General features: G+C 44.3%; 1 protein-coding gene across 3 annotated transcripts in view; it reads right to left on the reverse strand.

Moving 5' to 3' along the window:
- Window positions 1-9762: 9762 nt before the first annotated feature.
- Window positions 9763-11934, reverse strand: part of LOC119271494 (probable serine protease EDA2) — a 4772-nt gene continuing 2600 nt past the window's right edge. Inside the window, exons 9-13 of one of the 3 annotated variants that reach the window (XM_037553311.1) lie at window positions 11651-11745; window positions 11038-11112; window positions 10814-10897; window positions 10307-10409; window positions 9763-10065 (exon numbers count right to left, since the gene is read on the reverse strand). In XM_037553311.1, coding sequence (XP_037409208.1) covers window positions 10056-10065; window positions 10307-10409; window positions 10814-10897; window positions 11038-11112; window positions 11651-11745 — 367 coding nt within the window. In that variant the 3' untranslated portion in view covers window positions 9763-10055. Of the gene's footprint in view, window positions 10066-10100; window positions 10410-10813; window positions 10898-11017; window positions 11113-11650; window positions 11746-11934 lie in introns of those variants that run through there. The other 2 variants (XM_037553307.1, XR_005134569.1) reach the window with 2 other exon arrangements.

The raw sequence follows: 11934 nt of genomic DNA on the forward strand, positions 1-11934 counted from the left end.
AAATGGTTTTCCAAGCTCATGCCCGGGTCGAGAGATATGAAGTCTCCGACAAATTCTTCAGCTGTAAGATGGAGGAAAACAGTTCTGTCAGTGAGCACATACTCACTATGTCTGGGTTGCATAACCGCTTGACTTAGCTAGGAGTTAATCTCCCGGATGATGCGGTCATTGACAGAATCCTCCAGTCGCTTCCACCAAGCTACAAGAGCTTTGTGATGAACTTCAATATGCAGGGGATGGAAAAGACCATTCCTGAAGTATTTGCTATGCTGAAATCAGCGGAGGTAGAAGTCAGGAAGGAACATCAAGTGTTGATGATCAATAAAACCACTAAGTTCAAGAAAGGCAAGGGTAAAAAGAGCTTCAAGAAGGACGGCAAGGAGGTTGCCGCGCCCGGCAAGCAAGCTGCCGGGAAGAAGCCAAAGAATGGACCCAAGCCCGAGACTGAGTGCTTTTATTGCAAGGGAAGCGGTCACTGGAAGCGGAACTGCCCTAAGTACTTAGGGATAAGAAGGCCGGCAAAACCAAAGGTATATGTGATATACATGTAATTGATGTGTACCTTACTAGTGCCCGTAGTGACTCCTGGGTATTTGATACCGGTGCAGTTGCTCACATTTGTAACTCAAAGCAGGGGCTGCGGAATAAGCGGAAACTGGCAAAGGACGAGGTGACGATGCGCGTCGGGAATGGTTCCAAGGTCAATGTGATCGCCGTCGGCACGCTACCTCTGCATCTCCCTTCGGGATTAGTTTTAAACCTTAATAATTGTTATTTAGTGCCAGCTTTGAGCATGAACATTGTATCGGGATCTCGTTTAATTCGAGATGGCTACTCTTTTAAATCTGAGAATAATGGTTGTTCCATTTTTATGAGAGATATGTTTTATGGTCATGCTCCTATGGTGAATGGTTTATTCTTTATGAATCTCGAACGTGATGCTACACATGTTCATAATGTGAGTACCAAAAGAAGTAAAGTTGATAATGATAGTCCCACATACTTGTGACACTGCCGCCTTGGTCACATAGGTGTCAAACGCATGAAGAAGCTCCATGCTGATGGACTTTTAGAGTCTCTTGATTATGAATCATTTGAACGTGCGAACCATGCCTTATGGGTAAAATGACCAAGACTCCGTTCTCAGGAACAATGGAGCGAGCAACCGACTTATTGGAAATCATACATACCGATGTGTGCGGTCCAATGAGTGTTGAGGCTCGCGGTGGCTATCGTTATGTTCTCACCCTCACTGATGATTTAAGTAGGTATGGGTATATCTACTTAATGAAACACAAGTCTGAAACCTTTGAAAAGTTCAAGGAATTTCAGAGTGAGGTTGAAAATCAACGTGACAGGAAAATCAAGTTTCTACGATCAGATCGTGGAGGAGAATACTTGAGTCACGAGTTTGGGGCACACTTAAGAAAATGTGGAATAGTTTCACAACTCACGCCGCCTGGAACACCTCAGCGTAATGGTGTGTCCGAACGTCGTAATCGCACTCTGTTAGATATGGTGCGATCTATGATGTCTCTTACCGATTTACCGCTTTCTTTTTGGGGCTATGCTTTAGAGACTGCCGCATTCACTTTAAATAGGACTCCGTCAAAATCCGTTGAGACGACACCGTATGAATTATGGTTTGGGAAGAAACCTAAGCTGTCGTTTCTAAAAGTTTGGGGATGCGATGCTTATGTCAAGAAACTTCAACCTGAAAAGCTCGAACCCAAATCGGAAAAATGCGTCTTCATAGGGTACCCAAAAGAAACTATTGGGTACACCTTCTACCTTAGATCCGAAGGCAAGATCTTTGTTGCCAAGAATGGGTCCTTTCTGGAGAAAGAGTTTCTCTCGAAAGAAGTAAGTGGGAGGAAAGTAGAGCTTGATGAAGTATTGCCTCTTGAACCGGAAAATGGCGCAACTCAAGAAAATGTTCCTGAGGTGCCAGCACCGACTAGAGAGGAAGTTAATGATAATGATCAAGATACTTCTGATCAAGCTCCTACTGAAATTCGAAGGTCCACAAGGACACGTTCCGCACCAGAGTGGTACGGCAACCCTGTCTTGGAAATCATGTTGTTAGACAACGGTGAACCTTCGAACTATGAAGAAGCGATGGCGGGCCCGGATTCCGACAAATGGCTAGAAGCCATGAAATTCGAGATAGGATCCATGTATGAAAACGAAGTATGGACTTTGACTGACTTGCCCGTTGAACGGCGAGCCATAGAAAATAAATGGATCTTTAAGAAGAAGACAGACGCGGATGGTAATGTGACCATCTATAAAGCTCGGCTTGTCGCTAAGGGTTATCGACAAGTTCAAGGGGTTGACTACGATGAGACTTTCTCACCGGTAGCGAAGCTGAAGTCCGTCCGAATCATGTTAGCAATTGCCGCATTCTATGATTACGAAATATGGCAAATGGACGTCAAAACGGCATTCCTTAATGGTTTCCTTAAGGAAGAATTGTATATGATGCAGCCGGAAGGTTTTGTCGATCCTAAGAATGCTGACAAAGTGTGCAAGCTCCAACGCTCGATTTATGGGCTGGTGCAAGCATCTCGGAGTTGGAACATTCGCTTTGATGAGATGATCAAAGCGTTTGGGTTTACACAGACTTATGGAGAAGCCTGCGTTTACAAGAAAGTGAGTGGGAGCTCTGTAGCATTTCTCATATTATATGTAGATGACATACTTTTGATGGGAAATGATATAGAACTCTTGGACAGCATCAAGCCCTACTTGAGTAAAAGTTTTTCAATGAAGGACCTTGGAGAAGCTGCTTATATATTAGGCATCAAAATCTATAGAGATAGATCGAGACGCCTCATAGGTCTTTCACAAAGCACATACCTTGATAAGATATTGAAGAAGTTCAATATGGATCAATCCAAGAAGGGGTTCTTGCCTGTGTTGCAAGGTATGAAATTGAGCTCAGCTCAATGTCCGACCACGGCAGAAGATATAGAAGAGATGAGCGTCATCCCCTATGCCTCAGCCACAGGTTCTATTATGTATGCCATGCTGTGTACCAGACCTGATGTTAACCTTGCCGTCAGTTTGGTAGGAAGGTACCAAAGTAATCCCGGCAAGGAACACTGGACAGCAGTCAAGAATATCCTGAAGTACCTGAAAAGGACTAAGGAAATGTTTCTCGTTTATGGAGGTGATGAAGAGCTCGTCGTAAAGGGTTACGTCGACGCTAGCTTCGACACAGATCTGGATGACTCTAAGTCACAAACCAGATACGTGTATATTTTGAATGGTGGGGCAGTAAGCTGGTGCAGTTGCAAGCAAAGCGTCGTGGCGGGATCTACATGTGAAGCGGAGTACATGGCAGCCTCGGAGGCAGCACATGAAGCAATATGGGTGAAGGAGTTCATCACCGACCTAGGAGTCATACCCAATGCGTCGGGGCCGATCAAGCTCTTCTGTGACAACACTGGAGCTATTGCACTTGCCAAGGAGCCCAGGTTTCACAAGAAGACAAGGCACATCAAGCGTCGCTTCAACTCCATTCGTGAAAATGTTCAAGATGGAGACATAGAGATTTGTAAAGTACATACGGACCTGAATGTAGCAGATCCGTTGACTAAACCTCTCCCTAGAGCAAAATATGATCAACACCAGAATTCCATGGGTGTTCGATTCATCACAATGTAACTAGATTATTGACTCTAGTGCAAGTGGGAGACTGTTGGAAATATGCCCTAGAGGCAATAATAAAAGCATTATTATTATATTTCCTTGTTCATGATAATTGTCTTTATTCATGCTATAATTGTGTTATCCGGAAATCGTAATACATGTGTGAATAACAGACACCAACGTGTCCCTAGTGAGCCTCTAGTTGACTAGCTCGTTGATCAACAGATAGTCATGGTTTCCTGACTATGGACACTGGATGTCATTGATAACGAGATCACATCATTAGGAGAATGATGTGATGGACAAGACCCAATCCTAAACATAGCACAAGATCGTATAGTTCGTTTGCTAGAGTTTTCTAATGTCAAGTATCTTTTCCTTAGACCATGAGATCGTGTAACTCTCGGATACTGTAGGAGTGCTTTGGGTATGCCAAACGTCACAACGTAACTGGGTGACTATAAAGGTAGACTACGGGTATCTCCGAAAGTGTCTGTTGGGTGACATGGATCAAGACTGGGATTTGTCACTCCGTATGACGGAGAGGTATCACTGGGCCCACTCGGTAATGCATCATCATAATGAGCTCAGAGTGATCAAGTGTCTGGTCACGGGATCATGCATTACGGTACGAGTAAAGTGACTTGCCGGTAACGAGATTGAACGAGGTATTGGGATACCGACGATCGAATCTCGGGCAAGTAACATATCGATAGACAAAGGGAATAGCGTACGGGGTTGATTGAATCCTCGACATCGTGGTTCATCCGATGAGATCATCGTGGAGCATGTGGGAGCCAACATGGGTATCCAGATCCCGCTGTTGGTTATTGACCGAAGAGTCGTCTCGGTCATGTCTGCTTGTCTCCCGAACCCGTAGGGTCTACACACTTAAGGTTCGGTTACGCTAGGGTTGTAGGGATATGTATATGCAGTAACCCGAATGTTGTTCGGAGTCCCGGATGAGATCCCGCACGTCACGAGGAGTTCCGGAATGGTCCGGAGGTAAAGATTTATATATGGGAAGTCCTGTTTCGGGCATCGGGACAAGTTTCGGGGTTATCGGTATTGTACCGGGACCACCGGAAGGGTCCCGGGGGTCCACCGGGTGGGTCCACCTGCCCCGGGGGGCCACATGGGCTGTAAGGGGGTGCGCCTTGGCCTAATGGGCCAAGGGCACCAGCCCCACATAGGCCCATGCGCCTAGGGTTCAAGGGGGCAAGAGTCCTAGGAGGGTAAGGCACCTCCTAGGTGCCTTCGGGGGGAGGGAAACCCCCCCTTGGCCGCCGCACCCCCTAGAAGATTGGATCTCCTAGGGCCGGCCACCCCCCTTGGCACCCCTATATATAGTGGGGGGAGAGGAGGGACTTCATACCTGAACGCTCTGGCCTTTGGTTGCCTCCTTCTCCCTCCTCAACACCTCCTCCACCTCCATAGTGCTTAGCGAAGCTCTGCCGGAGTACTGCAGCTCCATCAACACCACGCCGTCGTGCTGCTGCTGGTGCCATCTCCCTCAACCTCTCCTCCCTCCCTTGCTGGATCAAGAAGAGGAGACGTGGCTGTTCCGTACGTGTGTTGAACGCGGAGGTGCCGTCCGTTCGGCGCTGGTCATCGGTGATTTGGATCACGTCGAGTACGACTACTTCATCACCGTTCTTTTGAACGCTTCCGTGCGCGATCTACAAAGGTATGTAGATGCATCTGATCACTCGTTGCTAGATGAACTCCTAGATGATCTTGGTGAAATGAGTAGGAAAATTTTGTTTTCTGCAACGTTCCCCAACAATCTCCGCATCCGTAGCTCCGTTTTGGCATATAGCATATCAAAATGTTCGTCTCGGAGAGCACATCATTTCATTCCATTGCATCATTTTCATTTCAGTTCATCTTGATGCCCGAAATTCTGTTGGAAGAATGCTATTTGAGATATTTGTCAGATCTACTGCTCCATTTAGATATTTGTCATTTTTGCCATGATTAATGTGTGCATGATATGCCCATGAGCTCTACATATGTTTTGTTAAGGGTTTTGCCATCTTTCCAGTGGTGCAACCCATGTATTTTTGTGATGTGTGTGGTGACTAGCACAAGCTTGCAAAGTGAGGCACTTGGTAATGCTGATTTCAGGGACTTAGCATTTCCACTAAGTCCTTGACCTGTTTATCTCATATGGCCATATGTTCATGTTGTTTCCTAGAGATCCGTGCCTCTTTTGAGGATGATCAGTAAGGATGTTTTGTTAATCTTGTAGTGCTATATCCATTCATGTCTTTGTTTGTAATTATGGAGCACCCTAGCTTGAGTCAATCGAGCTCTGCTTTTGTCATTTCGTGAATCTGGGCAGATCGTTTACTTGTTGGCGATTTTGCCGATGATGTTGTAGTTGATCTGTGCATGCTATGTTATTGTTCTTGCCATGTCTAGCTTGTATTTTGTGTATTCTTGATGGGTGCATGCTTAGATTGTCATGACTTGCTCTGTAGTGAGTGCATCGAGCTCGTAAACATGCCTACTTGATATCTGTTTCAGCATGCTCCAGTTTTCACTAAGTCTGTGATCTGATTATATTTTTGTCATGTTCACATGCTTGCAAATGTATTTTCTGATCCCTTTTGGCTCAAGGTCACTAAAGGACTTTTGTTAAGCTCTTTGAGTAGCTCCATGCCATGCTTTACTTTGCCATGTTCAGGTCCTATAGCATGTAGTTTTGTTGCTCCGAAGTGTGCTATCTGATTTGAAATTCCAGACAAGTGTTAATTTCACTAAGTCTGAGATCTGTTTGCCAAATGCATTTTTGCCATGCTTGTTTGAACCTGTTAATGGATGAATTGGCCGTAGCTCAGTGCTAGACTCTTGTTAAGCTTCATAAATGGATCCCTGCCATGTATTTCGATGCCATGTTTGGGTGCTGTGGCATGTTCATCTTGTTGCATTTAGATGGCTACTTGTTGTAAATCGCAGAACGTGACCATATTTGAATTGCTTGCCATTTCCAAACCGTAACTCCGATTTCGGTGATCTTTATAATGTTTTCAAGTGATTCCATCTCATCTTTCCAGTGGCACACTTGGATTTCCAAGTTGAGGCCGGGTTCATTCATTCCTTGTCAAATCTTGCATATGCATCACATATCGCATCCTGCATAGCATACCATCTTTGCATCATGTTGTTTGAGTTTGCACGTGGTTGATTGTGCTCCATTTGCTTGTTTGTCTTGTTTGGGTAGAGCCGGGAGACGAGTTCGCTAACGAGGAGCCCGTTGAGTTTGCTTTCGAAGATCCAGTCAACTCTGACAACTTTGCAGGCAAGATGATCATACCCTCGAAATCACTACTATCTTTGCTATGCTAGATGCTCGCTCTTTTGCTATGCCATGCTACGATGCCTACCACTTGCTTTCAAGCCTCCCAAATTGCCATGTCAAACCTCTAACCCACCATTTCCTAGCAAACCGTTGATTGGCTATGTTACCGCTTTGCTCAGTCCCTCTTATAGCGTTGCTAGTTGTAGGTGAAGATTGGAGACCGTTCCTTGTTGGAACATTATTTACTTGTTGGGATATCATTATATTGCCATGTTATCTTAATGCATCTATATACTTGGTAAAGGATGGAAGGCTCGGCCTCTCGCCTAGTGTTTTGTTCCACTCTTGCCGCCCTAGTTTCCGTCATATCGGTGTTATGTTCCCGGATTTTGCGTTCCTTACGCGGTTGGGTGATAATGGGAACCCCTTGATAGTTCGCCTTGATTAAACCTTTTCCAGCAATGCCCAACCTTAGTTTTACCATTTGCCACCTAGCCCCTTTTTCCCTTGGGTTTCCGGAGCCCGAGGGTCATCTTATTTTAAACCCCACCGGGCCAGTGCTCCTCTGAGTGTTGGTCCACCTCGTCAGCCGCCGGTGGCCACCAGGGGCAACTCTGGGCTGGCCTACCGGAAGTTTGGACAATCTGAGTGTGCCCTGAGAACGAGATATGTGCAGCTCCTATCGAGATTTGTCGGCACATTCGGGCGGTGTTGCTGGATTTGTTTTAACCTGTCGAAGTGTCTTGAAGAACCGGGATATCGAGTCTGATCGGAACGTCTCGGGAGGAGGTCTATTCCTTCGTTGACCGTGAGAGCTTGTCATGGGCTAAGTTGGGACTCCCCTGCAGGGATTTGAACTTTCGAAAGTCGTGCCCGCGGTTATGGGCAGATGGGAATTTGTTAATGTCCGGTTGTAGACAACTTGAACCTTAACTTGTTTAAAATGAATCAACTGTGTGAGTTACCGTGATGGCCTCTTCTCGGTGGAGTCCAGGAAGTGGACACGGTGTTGGAGTAATGTTTGCCGCAGGATTGCCCTCTAGTTACTCGTTCGCGCTTTGCCTCCTCTTCTCGCTCTCTTTTGCGAACAGGATAGCCACCATATATGCTAGTCGCTTGCTGCAGCTCCACATATTTACCTTGCCTTACCTATTGAGCTTAAATAGTCTTGATCGCGAGGGTGCGAGATTGCTGAGTCCCTGTGGCTCACAGATTACTTCCAAACCAGATGCAGGGCCTGATGATTCCGCTCCAGGTGACGCGCTTGAGTTCAAGTGGGAGTTCGACGAGGACTCTCAACGATACTACGTGTCTTTCCCTGATGATCACTAGTGGTGCCCAGTTGGGGGTGATCGGGACCGTGTCACATGTTGGGTTGTTCTTTTATTTTGGTGCCATAGTCGGGCCATGAGTGTTTGGATGATGTAATGTTAATTTTGTACTTTGATTGACGTGGCGAGTGTAAGCCAACTATGTATCTCCCCTTTTATTATCTATATTACATGAGATGTTGTGAAGATTGTCTAACTTGCGACATTGCTTTCAATGCGGTTATGCTTCTAAGTCGTGCCTCGACACGTGGGAGCTATAGCCGCATCGAGGGCGTTACATCTGAAGCGTTGACTTGCCTGGCTACGGAGGCTCTCCAACGTTCAGCTTATGGCCACTTAGTGATGGAGATCAAGTACTTATCTGGTATTAGGGAGTTTATTCCTCAGAAACTTAGTCGTGTTCAAAATAGAGTGGCCGGTCGTTTGGCAAAATATAGCCGTACGGATTGAGCTACCGCTGTGTGGCTAGGCTCAATTCCTCCTTGTATTGAGGATGTATGGCCTCTCGACTGTAACACTATGAATTTGCAATAAAACTCCTTTTACCCTTGCAAAAAAAATGTTTCACGTACAAATATTAGAAACGTTCGGATATGCGCTCAGTTTTGTTCTTAATATGTTGTGCTGCATTAGAAAACAGGTAGCTCCCTCTGTTCCTAAATATAAGTTTTTAGGCATTTCAAATAGACTACAATATACAGATGTATGTAGACATATTTTAGAGTGTAGATTCACTCATTTTGCTACATATTTTTTAGGCATTTCAAATAGACTACAATATATGGATGTATGTAGACATATTTTAGAGTGTAGATTCACTCATTTTGCTACGTATGTAGTCACTTGTTCAAATCTCAGCGCTGCATTTTTTTCGTTCAGTTCTGGTCGCTAGCGATATGGGCCGGCCCAGTCAGGAGACACTCTGTGCGTCCCGTCGGCATTCTGCCGCAAAGAGCGGCAGATAGGACCTCCCCACAAGCCGTGCCAGTGAGCGCTGAGTACTACTACTAATAGCCGTTTATATACGAGGGCCGTTTTAACTCCGGGGAGCATATGCTTTTGGATGAAGAATAAATTCAAAATAAATAGTAAATAAATTTAAAAATTCTGCTTTTTGTGTGTAGATATTCATGTTAGTCTAACAAACCTGCTTGCCAATTTTCATGCGAAACAGGATAATAGTGCTTTGTCAGTGAAAAATAAATAAAAAAATAGTGTAACATTTAGCGTTCATTTTTTTTCTTTTCAAGCACGTCAAAAAAACTTTTTGCACTAAAAAATTGCAGGTTGCATTTGGGTGTGACAATGAACACATATAATTTTTTTTGACATCTGTGAAAAGCATATTTTACGGGCAGGAGCATATGCTCCCAAGAGCCGAATTGGATTTCTGCAGAAATCTATTTTTCTTTTTACTAATAGCCGTTAAGAAATAGGAGTAACATGTACTAACAACAAAGGAAATAGCCTTGGTTTGAAGAACCCCCTACCTTTATTCTTAAAAGCCTCATGAACGATGTATATGATTATTTGAACTCGACAAAGTTGCCATGATGGCTCTAGTCGGCAGCAGTACAAACATAACTTTCTACCGTTTGTGATAATCCAAACAAACCTGCGCGCAATCGCATCCAGGCCGGGGACTGGCTGCTCAATCCGCATATAGTTCACTCGGTCTGCAGCATAACGATGTCGCAAACTTGCAATCGGTCCTTCCTCTACACACTGCTTCTTTTACTCCTAAACAGGTGCGAGTCATCGTCACCTCACCACGCCCTGCATGCAGAGAGTACAAGGATCAAAGCCTGATGGCGTAAGAACTGGACTGCATTGGAAATTCAGAAATGTAGCCGCCCACAGGACGTGGCAGCAGAGCTGCAGTTTTGATACAGAAAGCTAACGGTGGCTGCTGCCACTTGGAAGGCGAGCGACCTCCCTCAACCATAGAGGTGTGAAGGGCAGCTCATGATCACTGCACAGTTTTGCCATCGAATGGCTAGGCGTCCCAGACCCTGACCTTGTTGGTTCATGGCATTGTGATAGCCACAGGTCGATGTGCTTGACGATCTGCTTCCTTACTGTGTTCACAGCTTCTGGGGACGTGCAGTTTGAAGAGTCACCTAACGAAGATAATGTGCAATATATCAGAACTTTCCCTGAATTTGATGATGAGTCAAAGGCTTCAGATAAGCTACTACTCCCTCCGTTCCAAATTACTCGTCACAGAAATGGATGTATCTAGAACTAAAATACATCTAGATACATCCATACATGCGACAAGTAATTCGAAACAGAGGGAGTACATTGTAGGAAAAATAATCATCAATTACTCCCTCCGGTCCATATTAATTGTGGATCGGAGGGAGTACTATTTTTGGTTCTCAAGAAAATGAAGGCACTACAACTAATTTTGAGAAGAGTTATGTTGTACTCCCTCTGTAAAGAAATATAAGATCATTTAGATCACGGGAGTACTCTATATTCTCATAATAAGCTTTGCAGGAAACCAAGTTTTGCAATCCACCTTCAATCCTGAAAGGAAGCTGGGGACATCCTCTCAAATCAGTGCCATGTCCGCAGTTGCTACATTTGATTATGTATGATGGCACTGCACATGTTGTATTCCCACTGTTAGTACACACACCAAAGCGCGAGAAATCATTCCAGAGGTGTATAGTAAATGCCCTAAAGAGCAAGGCTATTGAGACATGAAATAGCCAGAATGTACTTAGAAATTTAAAGGCTCACTGTCTTCCGATGAATTCTGTTTGGAGGCATGACGCCATGGATCTTGAGAGCCATTTGTAAACACAATTTTAGAAGCTGCACATGTGTAATGCAAAATTAGGAAGAAAGCAAATTGGACCATCACCATCAATAATTTATAAATCACAAAAGTTGCAATCCATTACAGCGCTACACTCCTAAGTGCTTGGTACCGCCACTTTCTCGAAAAAAGAAGTTGCAATCCATAAAATTAAAATCAGAGAAGCCATAGTATGCTCATGGTTACTTGGTAGGCACACAAATGCAACAATTAAGATACACAAAAGGGTCAATTGATGTAGTAATGCGGCTGTGTCACCAGCTACATGAATAAGAGCATGGTAAGGGTGCCAACTGGACTGCCGATGTCATTTTACAAGCACATATACCTTAACTATCGTAAGTAACTTGATTTACTAAATACTCCCTCCGTCCGAAAATACTTGTCATCAAAATGAATAAAAGGGGATGTATCTAGATGTATTTCAGTTCTAGATACACCTCTTTTTGTCCATTTTGATGACAAGTTTTTCCGGACGGAGGGGGTAGGGGACATTGTAAAGTAAACATGGGGAAAATAAAGTGAAAGACGAACCAGCAATACTTGTGCCTCCATAATATAAGTTTGTCATGAACACATCAGGATAAACTCCTTCTCCATAAACATTTTTACACAGGTCCAAATTGTACCTAGAGGAACACAAAAGCAAAGCAATCATAAGAAATACTAACTAGTTTATAATATACCTGATTTCAGAAACATAAGCAACAGATAGTTGTAAAACATATCCAGGATATATGCCATGCAGTGCATTAAGAGAGTATTAAAGAAAAGCTACAGTCTGAAAAAATATGCTGACACTACTTCAATCCCTTGTG

The sequence above is a fragment of the Triticum dicoccoides genome, chromosome 1A, assembly GCF_002162155.2.
Source record: "Triticum dicoccoides isolate Atlit2015 ecotype Zavitan chromosome 1A, WEW_v2.0, whole genome shotgun sequence".
In the NCBI taxonomy this organism is placed as follows: Eukaryota; Viridiplantae; Streptophyta; class Magnoliopsida; order Poales; family Poaceae; genus Triticum; species Triticum dicoccoides.